Source organism: Trachurus trachurus (genome assembly GCF_905171665.1).
Source record: "Trachurus trachurus genome assembly, chromosome: 20".
In the NCBI taxonomy this organism is placed as follows: Eukaryota; Metazoa; Chordata; class Actinopteri; order Carangiformes; family Carangidae; genus Trachurus; species Trachurus trachurus.
This window is the reverse complement of record NC_139911.1, coordinates 512,491-530,409: the sequence shown is the minus strand read 5'-3', so window position 1 is coordinate 530,409 and position 17,919 is coordinate 512,491. Positions and strand designations below refer to the sequence as shown.

Below are 17,919 nucleotides of genomic sequence, written 5' to 3'. Positions count from 1 at the left end.
CAGCAGCAGCGCCGCAGAACCAGGACCAGGACCAGGGACCGTGTTTGGACCAGGCCGTCGGTGAGTCCCGGTGGGGGGGGCAGGAGAGACCGAGCTACCGGAGCACCGACCGAGCTGCAGATCGCTGCAGACGGCGGCGGCATGGCGCTCCGCTGCTGCTGCTGCTGCTGCTGATCCACGGCGGGAAGCTGAAACCTCCAGAGCTCCGTCACCAGATCCACATCCAACATGTCTGCCAGAGAGAAGCTGGTCCCGCTGCCCACCAAGGACAGCGTCAGTCTGCTGCCATGCTTCTACTTCGTGGAGGTGGGTCAGCTTCTATTCCCCATCACATCACTATACACCATCATTACACCACACAGCATCTCTACACTACACAGCATCACCATACAGCATCTCCATACAGCCCATAATAACACAGCATCACCATACAGCCCATAATAACACAGCATCACCATACAGCCCATAATAACACAGCATCTCCATACAGCATCTCCATACAGCCCATAATAACAGAGCATCTCCATACAGCATCACTATACACCATCACTACACAGCATCTCCCTCTAACACTGTAGAGTAGACATTGGTCATTGGTCAGTCACCTGGACACACCTGAGTTCAGTCTGGTGGTGTGTTTTATTTAGCTGGACCAGCACACACACACACATACACACACACACACACACACACACACACACACACACACACACACACACACACACACACAGAGACACACACACACATACAGTGACAATGCAACACACACACACACACACACTGCTAACTGTTAACCCTTCACGTCTTGCATGTTATTTCCAGTCCAGAGCATCGTGAGCTTCATCACATGACTACACACACATTATACACATTATTATACACACATTATTTCACGCATACACACTTTATTATACACACAATTATACACTAGCCTAATACACACATCATTGCACACACACTCATCTCTGTAGTTTGTGAGTCTGATAGTTGATGTTTTAGCTTAGTGCAACTAGTTCATATAACACTTGTCTGTGGAGGAGGAGTCTCAGGGTCTTTTATTTTGAAGGGCTGAGGCTGTTTATGCTGCTCTACTTCACCTGAAGCCCTGAGGCTCTACTCCTCTCTGCTGCTGCTCTTCTCCTTCTCTTCCTCTCCTCCTCCTCTCTCTTCCTCCTCCTCCTCTCCTCCTCTCTGCTCCTTCTCTGCTCTTCTCTCCTCTCTGCTCCTCTCTCCTTCTCTCCTCCTCCTCCTCTCCTCCTGCTCCTTCTCTCCTCCTCCTCTCCTCTTCCTCCTCCTCTCCTCCTCTCTTCCTCCTCCTCTCCTCCTCCTGCTGCTCCTCCTCGTCTCTTCTTCCTCCTCCTCCTCTCCTCTTCCTCCTCTTTGCTCCTCTCTCCTCTTCCTCCTCTCTGCTCCTCCTTCTCTTTGCTCCTCTCCTCCTCCTCCTCTCCTCCTCCTCTCTCCTCTTCCTCCTATCCTTTCCTCCTCCTCTCCTTCTCTCCTCATCCTGCTCTTCTTTCCTTCCTCCTCCTCTCCTCTCCTCCTCCTCCTCCTCCTCCTCCTCCTCCTCCTCTCATCTCTCCTCTCCTCCTCTGTCGGGGATTCCCTGAGTGACGCTCTGTTTCTGGACGTTTTCCTGAACATTGAACGCACCGCACGGCTGCACCTCCTCCTCCTCTCCTCCTCTCTCCATCTCTCCTCCTCCTCTCCTCCTCCTCCTCCTCTCTCCATCTCTCCTCCACCTCCTCTCCTCCTCTCTCCATCCTCTCCTCCTCCTCTCCTCTCCTTCTCCACCTCCTCCAGCTCCTCTCCTCCTCCTCCTCCTCTCCTTCTCCACCTCCTCCAGCTCCTCCGTCTATTTTTACTTGACGACCAGGAGGAGGCGGAGTCAGTAACTAGGTCACAGAGCCGAGTGTTAATTCTCCTCACTGAACTCCACTGTGTTTAATTAGGCTCAGTGTGTGTGTGTGTGTGTGTGTGTGTGTGTGTGTGTGTGTGTGTGTGTGTGTGTGTGTGTGTGTGTGTGTGTGTGTGTGTGTGTGTGTGTGTGTGTGTGTGTGTGTGTGTGTGTCAGTGGTGGTCGTCCCGTCCCGTCGTCGTGGCACCGTGTCGTTACATCACAGTCGGTGTCAGTCATCGTGACTCCTCCCCCTCCTCCTCTCCTCTGTGGCTCCGCCCCCTCAGCGACTTCCTTCTTAAAGACGCAGTAACAACAAACACGAAGCGGATGACATCATCACCCAGATGACATCATCACCGTTTACTTTTTAATCATCATCACTGTGAAGGATTTGACCCACATCAGGAAACATTCATTCAGGAAACATGGCCGCCGTGGACTGACAGCAGCCGGCACACATGCTAAGCTAACATGCTAACGTGATGAAGACTGACTGGAGGATTATACAGACCAGAACCAGTGTAGTATTATTAATAGAGCTGCAACAATAATAGATTATTATATTAATCGTAAATATTCTGATAATCTAATAATCAGTTTGAGTATTTTTTAAAAGGAAAAAAAGTCCAGATTCTCTGATTTCAGCTTCTTCAATGTGAATATTTCTGGTTTCTCTCTTTGGTTTGTGGACAAAACAAGACATTAGAGGACGTTATGGTGGTTTGGGAAACACTGATTGATGTTTTTCACATTTTTTTTTACGTTTTATTGACCACAAACCAAAAATGACTGACTGTTTTCATTTTCGTGAAAAAGCATTTAAAGGGACAACGAGGAGTTTTGGAAAAGCGAAGCGTTTTCACACTACATTTATGAGCCTCCGCACCGTGAAATTCTTTGACCGGTGCAAGACAGACTCATGTTTTCATTCATCAAGAATTAAAGTCAGAGGTTGGAAGACGATCACATAGTTTTTGTTTTTTTGTATTTGTTATTGTGTCTTGTAATCCCATATGGGATGGGCCACAGTGGTGGCATGACACGAAAATAAAATATTCATTCATTCATTCATTCATTCATTCATTCATTCATTCATTCATTCATACCGTCGTAGTTCCCACCATAAACGGCGATTCAGCTGCGTTATTCTCATGACTCGCCACGAAACCGAAAGTAAAGAAACGCTGGTCGGCTCGCCCAGCATTTCCACCACCACTAATAATAACAAAATAACCATAGAGACAAAACCATAGATTTATCTAAAATGGACCATTAACAAGTGGTAACGGAGATTCATCCACATTAATATCAGACTTTTTTATAACCAAATAGAAACTCCTCGTTGTCCCTTTAAAGGGATAGTTCAACATCTTGTCAAATTGGCCCATTCATCATCAGTCTCTGTATTTCCCTCTAAAACAACTCTGTGTGGTAACGTTGTGTTATTATCTCATAGCGTGGTGAATGTGCAGCTCACAACTTGTCCACCAGAGCGTTGTGGAGTTGTTGGATTGTGTATTTGATGAGTTTGATGAGGGAAACCAAGAAATCCCATAATGAGCCTCCGTAGCGTAGCTCTGAGCAGCTCACGGCTCTGCTCCGCCGTTCTAAAAACAGCTTGCACCGACAATTAAAGGTAACGAACCTACTGCTATGACTATAGGGATTATGGTGATGGGCCAATTTGCCAAAATGTTGAACTATCCCTTTAATTAACTGGTTACAATCGGAGTGTGAAGAGAAGATTTCAAACAATTTAGTAAAAAATGCTCCAGAAAGAGTTCTCCAACCCTCCTTCCTTCCTTTATTATTGTTTTTTTCTACATTTCATCGGAGCTTCTTCTCCCAGACGTCGACTCTTCTCCTCCATGAATCCATCAGATGCTGAGAGAGTTTGATTATTTAACTATTTGAGATCTAATCGTGGTGATGAACTGACTTTCAGTAGTTTGTGTGTAGTAGTTGTGGGGGGCGACTCCCCCTGGTGGCCGGAGGAGCAGCTGCTTCTTCACTTAGTTTGAGTCGACTCAGCAGTTTGTTAACGAGCTGCAGCTTCATGTCGGTCCAGCGGACTGAGCTCCGTCCAGGACCAGAGGTCGCCGTGGAAACCCTTCAGACGGGCGCCGGCCCTTTAAATCTGACTTTAAACACACGGAGAGGAGACCACAGCAGGGAATCGAACCTGCGGTCGCACCGTGCCAGCAGCCCACTGTCGCTCCGTGTCTGTAGTTTGTCCAGAGCTGAATAAAGTTTGTTGTGAAAGTGGAGTGAAAGGGGGCGGAGCCTAAACCATGTGGTCACAGTGACATCATTGGTCTGCAGAGGCTCCGCCCCCTCCTCACACACACTCACTACCCCCCCCCCTTCTTTCTCTCTTTCTCTTTCTCTTTATTCTCTCTTTCTCTCTCTCTCTCTGTCTTTTCTCTCTGCCCCCCTCCCTCCCTCCATCCCTCCTCCTCCTCCTCCTCCTCCTCCTCCTCCTCCTCCTCCTCCTCCTCCTCCTCTCTGCTCCACTTTCCTTCAGCTGCAGTGGATCAGAGTTAAAGCTGCAGGAAGCTCATGAAGCTCCAGGCCACGTTCAGCTCCTCCTTCATTCTTCTCCTTCATTCCTCCTCCTCTCCTTCATTCCTCCTCTCCTCCTTCACTCCTCCTTCCTTCATTCCTCCTCTCCTTCATTCCTCCTCTTCTCCTTCACTCCTCCTTCCTTCATTCCTCCTCTTCTCCTTCACTCTTTCATTCCTCCTTCCCTCCATTCCTCCTCTCCTTCATTCCTCCTCTTCCTCTTCTCCTCCTCTCCTTCATTCCTCCACTCCTTCATTCTTCCTTCCCTCCTTTCCTTCATTCCTCCTCTCCTTCATTCCTCCTTCCTTCATTCCTCCTCCTCCTCTTTCATCTCCTCCATCATGTATCTTCTCCATCTCCTCAACCTGAAGTTCCTCAGCTCCAGATGTTTAGTTGTGTTTCTAGATGTTTAGTTGTGTCTCCAGATGTTTAGTTGTGTTTCTAGATGTTTAGTTGTGTTTCTAGATGTTTAGTTGTGTTTCTAGATGTTTAGTTGTGTCTCCAGATGTTTAGTTGTGTTTCTAGATGTTTAGTTGTGTTTCTAGATGTTTAGTTGTGTCTCCAGATGTTTAGTTGTGTTTCTAGATGTTTAGTTGTGTTTCTAGATGTTTAGTTGTGTTTCTAGATGTTTAGTTGTGTTTCTAGATGTTTAGTTGTGTCTCCAGATGTTTAGTTGTGTTTCTAGATGTTTAGTTGTGTTTCTAGATGTTTAGTTGTGTCTCCAGATGTTTAGTTGTGTTTCTAGATGTTTAGTTGTGTCTCCAGATGTTTAGTTGTGTCTCCAGATGTTTAGTTGTGTTTCTAGATGTTTAGTTGTGTTTCTAGATGTTTAGTTGTGTCTCCAGATGTTTAGTTGTGTTTCTAGATGTTTAGTTGTGTTTCTAGATGTTTAGTTGTGTTTCTAGATGTTTAGTTGTGTTTCTAGATGTTTAGTTGTGTCTCCAGATGTTTAGTTGTGTTTCTAGATGTTTAGTTGTGTTTCTAGATGTTTAGTTGTGTCTCCAGATGTTTAGTTGTGTTTCTAGATGTTTAGTTGTGTCTCCAGATGTTTAGTTGTGTCTCCAGATGTTTAGTTGTGTTTCTAGATGTTTAGTTGTGTCTCCAGATGTTTAGTTGTGTCTCCAGATGTGATGATGTTAAAGGTGTTATCTACATGTTTAATTCCTCCTGGCCAGTCTGTTTTCATTCATCAAGAATTAAAGTCAGAGGTTGGAAGACGATCACATACCGTCGTAGTTCCCACCATAAACGGAGATTCGGCGGCGTTATTCTCATGACTCGCCACGAAACCGAAAGTAAAGAAACGCTGGTCGGCTCGCCCAGCATTTCCACCACCACTAATAATAACAAAATAACCATAGAGACAAAACCATAGATTTATCTAAAATGGACCATTAACAAGTGGTAACGGAGATTCATCCACATTAACATGAGACTTTTTATAACCAAATAGAAACTCCTCGTTGTCCCTTTAAATATTTATTTGTTGTGTGTTTGTTGTTGTTGTTGTGCGTCCAGCTGCCCATCCTGGTGTCGTCCGTGGTCAGTCTCTACTTCCTGGAGTGGACGGACGTCTTCAAGCCGGTGAAGTCGGGCTTCACCTGCCACGACCGCAGCCTGAGCCTCCCCTACATCGACCCCACGCACGAGGTCATCCCTCTGCTCATGCTGCTCAGCCTGGCCTTCGCCGGCCCCGCCATCACGGTGAGGACCAATCACAGCGCAGCAGGCAGCCGTGGTGGGAGGGGCTACAATCACAGTGACCAATCACAGCGCAGCACAGAGCTGTGGTGGGAGGAGAGTGACTGATGAGTGGATGATGTGTCGGTGGAGAAACAGAAACGTTCACACAGCTTCAGCTACTGGAGCAGCTGTCTCCAGTAGCTGAAGCTGTGCGACGGTACGATGTGCTAGCGTAGCGCGATATAAATCTGTCTACGGTTCGATATATAACCCTCTACTGACCGAATCTCCTTGTTGTTTACATTCTACTTCCGGTAGAAAACCAGCACGTAATTTGAAAGAGAACGATAGTAACGAACCAGAGTTTAGCTATATATCATATTTTTCACGCCCTATCACCGTTTAGACAAATCTGAAATGATTGAAGAAACATTACTATTTCTGTGTGTGTGTTTTGTGTTGCTATGTGTTGTATTTATTCAGTTTGGGGGAATCACAGTGTCTAGAAAGCATCAGTGGCTCAGCTGACAGGGACAGCTAACAGTAGCTAAGCTAACGGCAGTAGCTAAGCTAACAGCAGGACGTCAGCTGTTAAAACCCTCCCGTTGTGGGACACGACATGAAACTACTCCAGTTAGCTCAGTCATGTTGGAACTCAGATATCCGCTGGAGAAAATATTTGTTCATGGAGCGTTTATTGAGTCACTGAGTTATTAAAGTTAAACAGGTAGCTAACCGTTAGCCCGGCTAATCTCTGATAACCATGACTAATTACAAAAATGTGCACACAGAAATAGTAACGTTTGTCCAATCATTGGTTTTATAAACTTTACAAACATCAGATTAGTCTAAACGGTGATATAGTGACATGAAAAAGTAGATAAATATAGTGAAACTCTCGTCCGTCACTATTGTTCTCATGCTGGTTTTCTACCAGGAAGTAGTTGGAAACAACAAGGAGATTCGTCCTATTGTTTATCGTATATAACGTGTGGGGCACTGGGTTAGCTCTCTTAGAATTAAGATTAGCGATGGCGGCCGCCACCAAATTCTCTATGCAGGAAAAAAACATTATATAATTTTAAGAAAAAATACTGTATCAGGATATAGAGTAGGTATCATTATGGCTCAGCACTAGTCTCAGGTGTCTCAGGTGTCTCCATGAGTCAGTTAAATCAAACGGTGACAGTGAAAATGAATCAAAGCGACCTCTGACTCTGAGTCTGTGAATAAACCTCAGAAACATCTGTTTCAGCTTCCAGAGGAAAATCTGCTCTCACATAATCCTGCTTTAGTCAAACTGTGTGTGTGTGTGTGTGTGTGTGTGTGTGTGTGTGTGTGTGTGTGTGTGTGTGTGTGTGTGTGTGTGTGTGTGTATTAAGCAGCTCCCTACAGGCTGTAAATGCCGTTAATCCTCTCTGTCCGTCACTGATGCTGCTGCTCATTTCTCTGCAGCTTCTCTTCATCTGTGTGTGTGTGTGTGTGTGTGTGTGTGTGTGTGTGTGTGTGTGTGTGTGTGTGTGTGTGTGTGTGTGTGTGTGTGTGTGTATTAGACAGAGCAGATAACTCATCAGGTTATAATAGAATATCGCATTACATTACAGAAACCCTCTCTTCACCCAGTGCATGCTGGGATTAGGGATGGGTATCTACAACTAAGACTCAATAAAAACTACAACTAAGACTAAGACTAGATGTGTGTTTGAGTAAAATGAACGTTTGTGTTTCATTCTATAAACTACTGATAACAATTTCTCCCCAAAATTACAACTGGTCAAAATAACAAAAAAAGATGCAGTGTTTTCAGACCTCAAATAGGCTAATGCAAAGAAAACAAGTTGATATTCATATTCATATGCAGCAGCAGTGATTGCTTACTGATTTACTGATTATTTACTGATGCATATGTTATAGTTCTAAGATTTTCTATAAAAATAAAGTCAATGATGACATTTTTTGTGTTCTCTTTTTATTTGGAAAAGTACCGAAAAGTACCGAAAAACATGTTGGTACCGATTAGGGCTGACCCGATTATCATATTTTGGACATAAAATCGATTTTAATCAACGGCCGACGGGGTGCGTGATGGGGGCGGGCCGATCGTAGAGGAAATAATGAAAGTAATTAATTAATTAATATCTCCAAAATCAGGCAGGTTTCCAGGATGCCAAGTACCCTGTTCATTGTAATGTAACAAGTGCCGATGAGAACCGGTGTCAAAAAGGAAAAAAGGAAGAAAAAAAAAAACAATCGATCACGGACTTCATGATCGATTTTCCATGGCAACGAACGAAGCTTCGAAGATTCGATTTTTTTGGGTCAGCCCTAGTACCGCTACCGGTACCAAAATGTTGGTATCGTGACAACACTACTGAAAAACTAAATAAAAAATAAGAAATAATGTACATGTTAAAACTATAATAACCTTGAGGTGCGTTCAGGTACCGAGATGTGCTACGACGTGAATCGATGCTCGGTACTTCAGTGGGAACTCGGACAGGAAGGTTGTAGATGTGACATGATGATGTAACAGGTGTGTTGATGTCATTGTTGTTGTTGTTGTTGTTGTTGTTGTTGTTGTTGTGACAGATCATGATCGGGGAGGCCATCTTGTTCTGCTGTCTGTCCCGGAGGAGGAGCGGCGGTGCCGAGGCCAACATCAACGCCGCCGGCTGCAACTTCAACTCCTTCATACGCCGAGCGGTGCGCTTCGTCGGTACGCTACGCCCACTTCCTGTCTGTCTGTCTGTCTCCATGACGACGCCCTGTCTGTCTGTCTCCATGGTAACCGAGCGCTTCCTGTCCGTCCCCCAGGTGTGCACGCCTTCGGCCTGTGTGCGACGGCGCTGATCACCGACGTGCTGCAGCTGATGACGGGCTACCCGGCGCCCTACTTCCTCACGGTGTGTAAACCCAACTACACCACGCTGAACGTCAGCTGTGAGCAGAACCCCTTCGTCATGGAGGACATCTGCTCCGGGGGCGACCCCACCGCCATCAACCAGGGCAGGTAGGAGGGGCGGGGGGGCATCATCATCATCAGAGGGGAGGTTTCTGTTTGTTCAAGTGGGACTGACGGGTAAAAATTATGCTTTTATAAATGAACAGGTATGGACAGAACTAAAAGTAACGCTTTTACTTTGAAAAGCAGACACAAAACAACAGCTGGTCAGAGGAGATTATAGACGAGAAAAAGTCCCAGTTTTCTGAGCAGCAAATATGAAATTGTAGAAAATAAATCGTCGAAGGCTGAATCAGACATTTGGGAGAAGTTTGGTTCTACTCCAAGACCAGAGAATAACACTGTCTGTGATATGAAAAAGAAAAGTCCGCACACCAACAAAAGCTCTAGTTAGTCTGAGGAAGGGTCTTGAGCCCGAAACGTCACTATAGGGTGATAATAAATTATTGCTCTGGAGCTTTTGTTGGTGTGCGGACTTTTCTTTTTCATATCATTGACTTCTTTTGTCCGGCACCCAGCGTTTAGATTTTGGGATGTGCATGCTTTTTCTATTTTTTCAATAACACCGTCGGCACCGGTGGCCCTACATTGCTTTGCTGCTAAGTGTGAATCAGAAACATTGAGAATCAGACTCTGAAACTCAAACCCATAGCTGCTCGGGTCGATGTGACAGTTAGCGTCCATTATTAACGTCGTTGGGTGGTGTTTGATTGACAGTTGAAATCTGCCAAAGCTTTGCAAGTAGGCGGGGCTTCAGTGGCTGCAGCAGACACACCTCCAGCTTCCAGAGCTCAGAGAAACAATGGTCGATAAGAATCTGTCTGTGATGAGACCGACTGGGTCACCACCTCGGGTTATCACAGGGGGGGGGGCTGTGATGTCACTGTGGGCGCAGCTTGGTCTGTCAGGTGTGACATCAGCAGGAGGTGGGCGGGGCTTGTTGAGGTTTTGACCTGGGTTTTGCTGTGATGCAGCGCGCACACACACACACTCCCCCTGCAGCAAAGTCATACTGTTTGTTTATTGTTTGAACTCATTCAGTTGTATGTAAAGACTGATGCTAAGCTAACAGCTAACAGCTCCACTGCAGCTTCACATCAACATCAACAGTCGGATGAGGAGGTTTATTCTGAGCACGAGCTGCTTTTATGTGGATGTGAATTATTTATGACTCCAGATGTTGTTACACACACGCACGCACATGCACACACACATACACACACACACACATACACACACACAGTCAGCAGTGAGGAGGAGGTTGTGTTGTCAGAAGTAGGTCACTGGGATGTTGCTCACAGAGAAACTGGGCCACATGTTCACTCTGCACTGTGTGTGTGTCTGTGTGTCTTTGTTCTATTATTTTGGGTTTTTCTTCCATGAGAGCAGCCTGAAACAACACACACACACACACACACATCCTTGTAATGCTATCTTTGTGAGGACACTCAATGACATAATGTATTCCCTAGCCTCTAACCCTAACCTTAAAGGGACAACAAGGAGTTTCTCCGTCGGCAGAACGAAAAATTCCGCGACAATAAAAAAGTCTGATATTAATGTGGATGAATCTACGTTACCACTTGTTAATGGTCCATTTTAGATAAATCTATGGTTTTGTCTCTATGGTTATTTTGTTATTATTAGTGGTGGTGGAAATGCTGGGCGAGCCGACCAGCGTTTCTTTACTTTCGGTTTCGTGGCGAGTCATGAGAATAACGCCGCCGAATCTCCGTTTATGGTGGGAACTACGACGGTATGTGATCGTCTTCCAACCTCTGACTTTAATTCTTGATGAATGAAAACATGAGTCTGTCTTGCACCGGTCAAAGAATTTCACGGTGCGGAGGCTCATAAATGTAGTGAGAAAACACTTCACTTTAACAAAACTCCTCGTTGTCCCTTTAACCATTTAACCAAACCTAATTATAATCTAAAATCTTAACCCTCAAACAGCCCTTGGAAAAAGAGAGGACCGGCCAAAATGTCCTCACTTCCCATAAACGTCCTCACTCTGTTGGTTAAAAACTCGGTCCTCACAATGTAGTAAGAACAAGAACACACACACACGCACTAATGTGAGTGTTTCTCTTTGATCTCCTGTAGGAAGTCCTTCCCGTCGCAGCACGCCACCCTCGCTTCCTTCGCCGCCGTCTACGTGTCGGTGAGTAGCTCCGCCCCTTTAACTGCCCAGCTGACCCAAATATGGTCAAAGAGGAGGAGGGGCTTCAGGTGTGACTCAGGTGTGTTTATGTGTGTGTGTGTTGTGTTGTGTGTTGTGTCCTCAGATGTACTTTAACAGCACGCTGACCGACTCGTCCAAGCTGCTGAAGCCGCTGCTCGTCTTCTCCTTCATCATCTGCGGCATCATCTGCGGCCTGACGCGGATCATCCAGTACAAGAACCACGCCATCGACGTCTACCTGGGCTTCCTGCTGGGCGGCGCCATCGCCGTCTACCTGGTACAGCTCCCCTCACTCATTTAATAACATTTAATAACCTTTAAGTCAGTGGTTCTCAAACTGTTTTACATCAAGGACACAAATTAGACCAGAGACCCCCAAAACCCAGAAATACACAAATATTTGTTCTGAGACTGAAGAACGTTAATTTTTTTGTCAATGTACGTTCAAATTAGGACCAATGGCGTAAACTTTTGGAAATATTGTAGAGAAATTTGTATGGAAAAAAGTGGTACAATTTCTCCAAAAACGTAGAAACATTTCTAGAAAAAAAGTGGTAAAAAATTCTCAAAAAAAGGAAAGAAATTATAGAAAAAAGTAGCAACATTTCTAAAAAAACAAAAAAAACAAAAGAAAACACTTGTCTTTCTCAACTGTTCTATCTAATAAAGGTATAAAAAGCCCAAAAATAAACTTTCTAGAAAGAAAATCTAGAACAAAGTGGTAAAATTTCAAGAAAAAGTTGGACAAAACCCAGAAATACACAGATATTTGTTCTGAGACTGAAGAACGTTATTTTTTTAGTCAATGTACTTTCAAATTAGGACCAATGGCTTAAACTTTTGGAAATATTGTAGAGAAATGTATGGGAAAAAAGTGGTACAATTTCTCCAAAAACGTTGAAACATTTCTAGAAAAAAAGTGGTAAAAAATTCTAGAAAAAAATTGGCAGAATTTCTCAAAGTGGTAAAATTTCTAAATAGAAAACAAAAGAAAGCACTTGTCTCTCTCAACTGTTCTATCTAATAAAGGCATAAAAAGTCCCAAAATAAACTTTCAAGAAAAAATTCTAGGAAAAAAAAGTGGTAAAATTTAAAGAAAAAGTTGGGGACCCCCTTGAAGCCTCTCAGGGACCCCCGAGGGTCCCCGGACCTCACTTTGAGAACCATTGACTTAGATTACAGATAAGACTTAACACCTTATTCTTTCATTCTTCATAGTTATTCTTGTTAATGGTAGCCTATAGTTGGTTCAGTTTGCATCTTTGTACATAGTGTTCAAAGTGTTTTTGACCACATCTTGCCGTTAGCCACTTGGCTAACTTAGCCCAACATGCTAAATACATATACAACATACATACAACACTTCAATTCTTTATATTCTTGTACATATTGTTAACAGTAGCCTATAGTCGGTTCAGTTTTGTATTAAGTGTTCGGAAAATCTTTGATCATTTTTAATCATCGATCTACGAGTAGTTAGCGTTAGCTTGACGTCGCTTGGTAACAGTAAAAATGTGTCCGGTCTGATATGAACCTGCTACGTAGCTTTCAGCTGAACATCATCTGGAGATGAGTAAGAACTCAGGGAGGAGAACTGAGACATGAGGAGCAAAGAGCTGGTCGCCGTCTTTATAAACTGATGGTGCTTTGTTTCATTTAGCTAGTTAGGCTAAGTTAGCCGAGTGGCTAACGGCAAGATGCTATCAATGATTAAATGATCAAAAACACTTCGAACACTATAAACAAAGATGCAAACTGAACTGACTATACTATTAAAGGGATATTCCGGTGTGAGTTTAACCCTGTAAGACCCAGTGTTGCAGAATTACAACAATTTTGGTTATCCCCCAAAAACGTCTAATTTTTTTTTTTTTTTGGGTTCAACCATATTAACATGATCATTGGGTCCTATAGTTTGTTCTCACATTGCGATTGGATCCAACATTTGTATATAAGGCCCGCCCTCAGGTCAAGAAGTCACACAACCTCAAATTTTTTGATCGAGCAACATCCCTTCGATTCACTGGACTGGATTCATCTAATTCAAGTAAGTAAAATGCTTAGAATATTTTTTTTTGTGTTTATTACAATGTCTAGAACATGAACATATATAGTTTTTGTGGAAAATATGCCCTACATTTTATTTAGAGCTTGTTTTATAATTGTTGTAATATTACAACGCTGGGTCAGAGTGGTAGCCAAAACAGCCTGTTTTTGAGGGGAACTTCAATTGAAATTTTCACAATATAACTTTAAACTATACATGATTTACACATTCTAGCCTTCAGCCTTATATTGGATTACATGTTTACATATTTTTTATTGTATTAGAAACTAAAGAGCAAAGATATATTGCCATATTTAAACATTTTAATTTACTTAATTTCTAACCACCTTCAACACACAGTATTTTCTCCTTATCACAGAATGCAGGACTTTCTTACAAATAAATTCAGTTTGTGCATGTCTGCCCTTTGTCTTAGTCTCTATTGATAAGAAAATGTTCCTAGCAATTCATAGTCAAAGCAGGGATGCTCCTGGTGCATCTGTGGCATTGTCCTGGAACAGGTGTTAATGTTCATGGATGTAAGGTGTGGTTGTAAGCTGGAGGCTACATGCATTTCCTTTTAGGATGATAATCACAGTCTCCAATAGGTCAATAGGTCAGTATTGTGTGACCAGTGAAATGTGTGAACAGGCTACTTCAGTGCAATTTGTAAACACTTCATAATGAAATCAGTCTTCCCACCACCCCATCTTTCCTGTTGGCCATCTAGAATATAGTAAGCATGTGTGCTATTTGTATATACATTTGTTTAAATTTTATTTTTTCCATTTCAGAATGCCACCAGCAAGGCGAGATCATCGGTACAGCATGCAGGATGTAACTGCCATCGTCCAAAACGGAGAGAGGACATGGGACATGTGGACATGGATTTCGACGACACTGATGCAAGTGACGAAGAATCCGATGCCTGTGTGGACAAAGAAAACCAAGAACCTACTGATTGCCCAGCCAATGTGGACATTGAGCCCCAATCAAACAAACACATCATGCCCCGTGACAGATGTCGCTGGCAAAAAAAAAAGATTTTATCAGTCCCAATACTGATTTTTCTGGTCCAGCTCTCACAGATGATCCTCACACCACTGCAATACTTCCAAAAGTTTGTGTCAGAAGACATGGTTCAAGCTCTGGCAACAAATATGAATGAGTACAGCATTCAAAAAGGTATACTAATACCCAAAGCAAGTGTGATGCTGTGAGACTGGGTTGGATGTCTGCCTCTGTTTTTCAGAGGACAAGAACTGCTTCTGGGACTATCACTGTAAATAATATAAATAAATGTCAAAGTTATTCTTGTTGGAATAAATGACTCTTCATAACAACATGACTGAGATTATTATTCATGTTATATACTGGCTTGGGAAAAGCAAAACCCTGCAAATGAATCCATAGATCTGTATTGCTGTTCAGACAATGAGTGGAAATACAGGAGATTCTGCTCCCCATTAAGCCCAACGTTGCAATATTACAACATTTCCGTAAAACCTTACTAAAACATAAAATTTTTGAAAACACCCAAAGGCCTCCTACAACAACATCTGAATGGTTGAAAAAAATTTTTTTTGCGTTTTTCTATATTTGGGTTTTACAGGGTTAACCCATGGTCTAACACACTGTGACACAGAGTAAGACCCCCCCCCCCCACCCTCCAGAGATCTAGCTAGCTTCTTCTAGCTAGCTTCTCTAGTTGTAGCAACTTTAGCAAAGACAGCCAGATAGAACAACACTGCTGTCATTTCCTCCAGCAGCTAACCGCCATCAAATAGCCACAGCTATCCACCACTTTCCGGAGAATGGCGCTGGGTGTCGCCATGACACTCCATTTCACCGTTACTGTATTGTTGATAGCATAGACTAGTTGATAGACATCGGCCGTGATGACTTTATTTATAATCATCACGTATTTGAATGAGAACAATACGGACGAGGTTTTAGCTTTATGTCACATTTTCACGTCACTATATCACCGTTGTGACTACTCTGATGTTTATGAAGTCTATAAAACTAATTGTTGAACAAACATTTTAGATTAGCTGGGCTAACCGTTAGCTGTTAGCCGTTAGCAGTGTCTTAAATAACTCAATAAACAGCCCATGAAAAAAATATTTTCTCCAGTGGATATCCTAGTTCCAACATGACTGAGCTAACTGGAGTAGTTTCATGTCGTGTCCCACAACGGGAGGGTTTTAACAGCTGACGTCCTGCTGTTAGCTTAGCTGCTGCTGTTAGCTTAGCTACCGCTGTTAGCTTAGCTGTCAGCAGCAGCAAAGCTAACAACTACGATAACCATGACTAATTACAAAAACGTGCACACAGAAATGGTAATGTTTGTTCAATAATTCATTTTATAGACTTAAACATCAGATTTAGTCATAACGGTTTTGGCAGCCCGGAGCCTCCACATGTGGTACCTACACCGGTGGCTAACGCTACCAGTTAGCCGCTCGCTAGAACTGGTGGCTAACGCTACCAGTTAGCCGCTCGCTAGAATGCTACTAAAACCCACTTCCTTTCCCCCCAGGGTCTGTATGCTGTGGGTAACTTCCAGCCCAGCGAGGAGTCGAGCTGCTGCCCCCCCCCGGCGCTGCCCCGCCCCCCCTGCTCGCTGCCCCACATCAGCCAGGAGGCGGCGCTGCAGCAGCTGCAGCTGAAGGCGCTGGAGGGGGAGGGGCTTCTGCACCGCGCCGCCGCCGCCGCCGTGCTGCAGCAGAGACACGACGACGCCGCCAAGCACCCGGACATGGACGCCGTCGCCGTCGCCATGGCCGCCGCCGCCGCCCGCGGCCGCGCCCCCCCCAGCAAGGACGCCATGCTGACGTTCAGCCACACGCTGCCCCGCGTGCACACGCCGGCGGCCGTGGCGGCGTACGAGGAGGCGGCGCGGCGCCACGCGGCCACGCTGCATCACGCCTCCATGGACTCGAGCCGCTCGAAGCAGCTGCTGAGTCAGTGGAAGAGCAAGAACCAGCGGCCGCCCGGCGCCGACGGCAACCATCACCACGGCAGCATGGAGCTCCGCCCCAGCTGTGAGTCGCCCGCCGCCGCCGCCGCCGCCGGGCTGAACGGCGGCTTCGACGCCTACCTGTCCAAGCTGGCGTCCGGCGCCAGCACGTTGCCTAGCAACTGCAGCGGCATCACGGGCGGCGCCAGGATCCACATGCAGCAGCCGCGGCCCGGCTCCTCGCCGCTCGTCCACATCCCCGAGGAGCACGAGCACCATGGCAACGCCTCCCCCAGGGCGCCATCACCGCCGCCGTCCACGGTGAGCGGCGCCGTCCAGGCCAACTGGCAGCGAGCGGCGGAGAAGACGGCGGCGGCGGCTTCGTGCCGCGGCGGCGAGGCCGGGACGCCGCCGCGCATCCTGCAGGTCCTCGCCATGAAGCAGCACGGGCTCCTCGCCACGCAGCTCGCTACACACAGCAAGAGCCTCGACGAGAGCAGCATGGCCGCCGCTGCCGCCGGCTACCCAGGCAACGCCGCCGCCGCCCGTTACCACGGCTACAACGACTACGACCACGAGGCGGCCGTCGCCACGGCGCCCGGCTCGCTGAGCAGCGCCACAGGAAGCGTCTGCGGCAGCACCGGCGCCATCGTCCGTGTGGAGGCTCATCCCCCCGACAACCACCGGCCCGTCATCCCGCCGCCCGGCGCCTCCGACGGCGGCGGCTCGTGGCGCTGGCGCTCCCTCGACCACGGCAACGGCCACGGCAACGGCCACGGCAACGGCACCGCGGGCGGCGGCGGCGGCGGCGGGGGCGGCGGGGGCGGCGGGGGGAGTCTGAGGAGGTCGTTGGAGCTCAACGACCTGAACAGAGACTCTGAGAGCTCCGACTCCCGCGGCGACGGCTCCATCGACAGGAAACGCTCCAATCACGTCACCGTCACCACGGCAACGACCGCCGTCGCCACGCCGCCCGTCGTCACCGTGCACACGCAGAGCGCCGGCCAATCAGAGCAGAGGCTCCACCCACAGCAGCAGCAGGGCCTCTCCACCATCAGGGTCACCCCGGGCGACGGCGGCGGCGGCGGTGGCGTCGCCATGGAGACGGCGTCCGAGTCGGTCTGCTCCAGCCGCGAGTCGACGCTCCAGAGGAACAAAGGGAACAACATGATCCTGATCCCGGAGCGAGCCAACAGCCCCGAGTCGGCGCGCAACATCTTCTACAAGGGGACGAGTCAGACGGCCATGATGACGCCCGCCTTCAGGGACTGACTCCGCCCCCTCGCCGCCGCTAGCCGCTAGCCACTGCGGCTACGTAGCATCAGAGAGGAGGAGCTTCTCTTCTCTTCAGCATGTGACCTTTTCTACGTGTTTACACTAAAGCACAAACCTCCGAGCTGGAGGAACATCACTGTGCTCCTCCCACCTCCTCTTCCTCTTCTTCCTCCTCCTCCTCCTCTTCCTCTTCACTGCAAAAACTCAAGTATCTTACCAAGAATATTTGTCTTATTTCTAGTCAAAACAATTAGTCTACTTTCCAACACTGAGAACCCGGAAATGTTGAGTAGGCTACCCCAAAGTTTTATGTTAGAAATATATAGTATGTGTCCCCAGTATTCAG

General features: G+C 46.4%; 1 protein-coding gene across 1 annotated transcript; it reads left to right on the top strand.

Moving 5' to 3' along the window:
* Window positions 1-228: 228 nt before the first annotated feature.
* Window positions 229-17,570, top strand: plppr4b (phospholipid phosphatase related 4b; the record flags this gene model as incomplete). The annotated part of the gene is made up of 7 exons (XM_083995837.1): window positions 229-306; window positions 5,978-6,163; window positions 8,732-8,858; window positions 8,957-9,152; window positions 11,211-11,268; window positions 11,393-11,566; window positions 15,879-17,570. The coding sequence occupies 7 exons, from the start codon at window positions 229-231 to the stop codon at window positions 17,568-17,570; spliced, it is 2,511 nt and encodes an 836-aa protein (XP_083851963.1).
* Window positions 17,571-17,919: the final 349 nt, after the last annotated feature.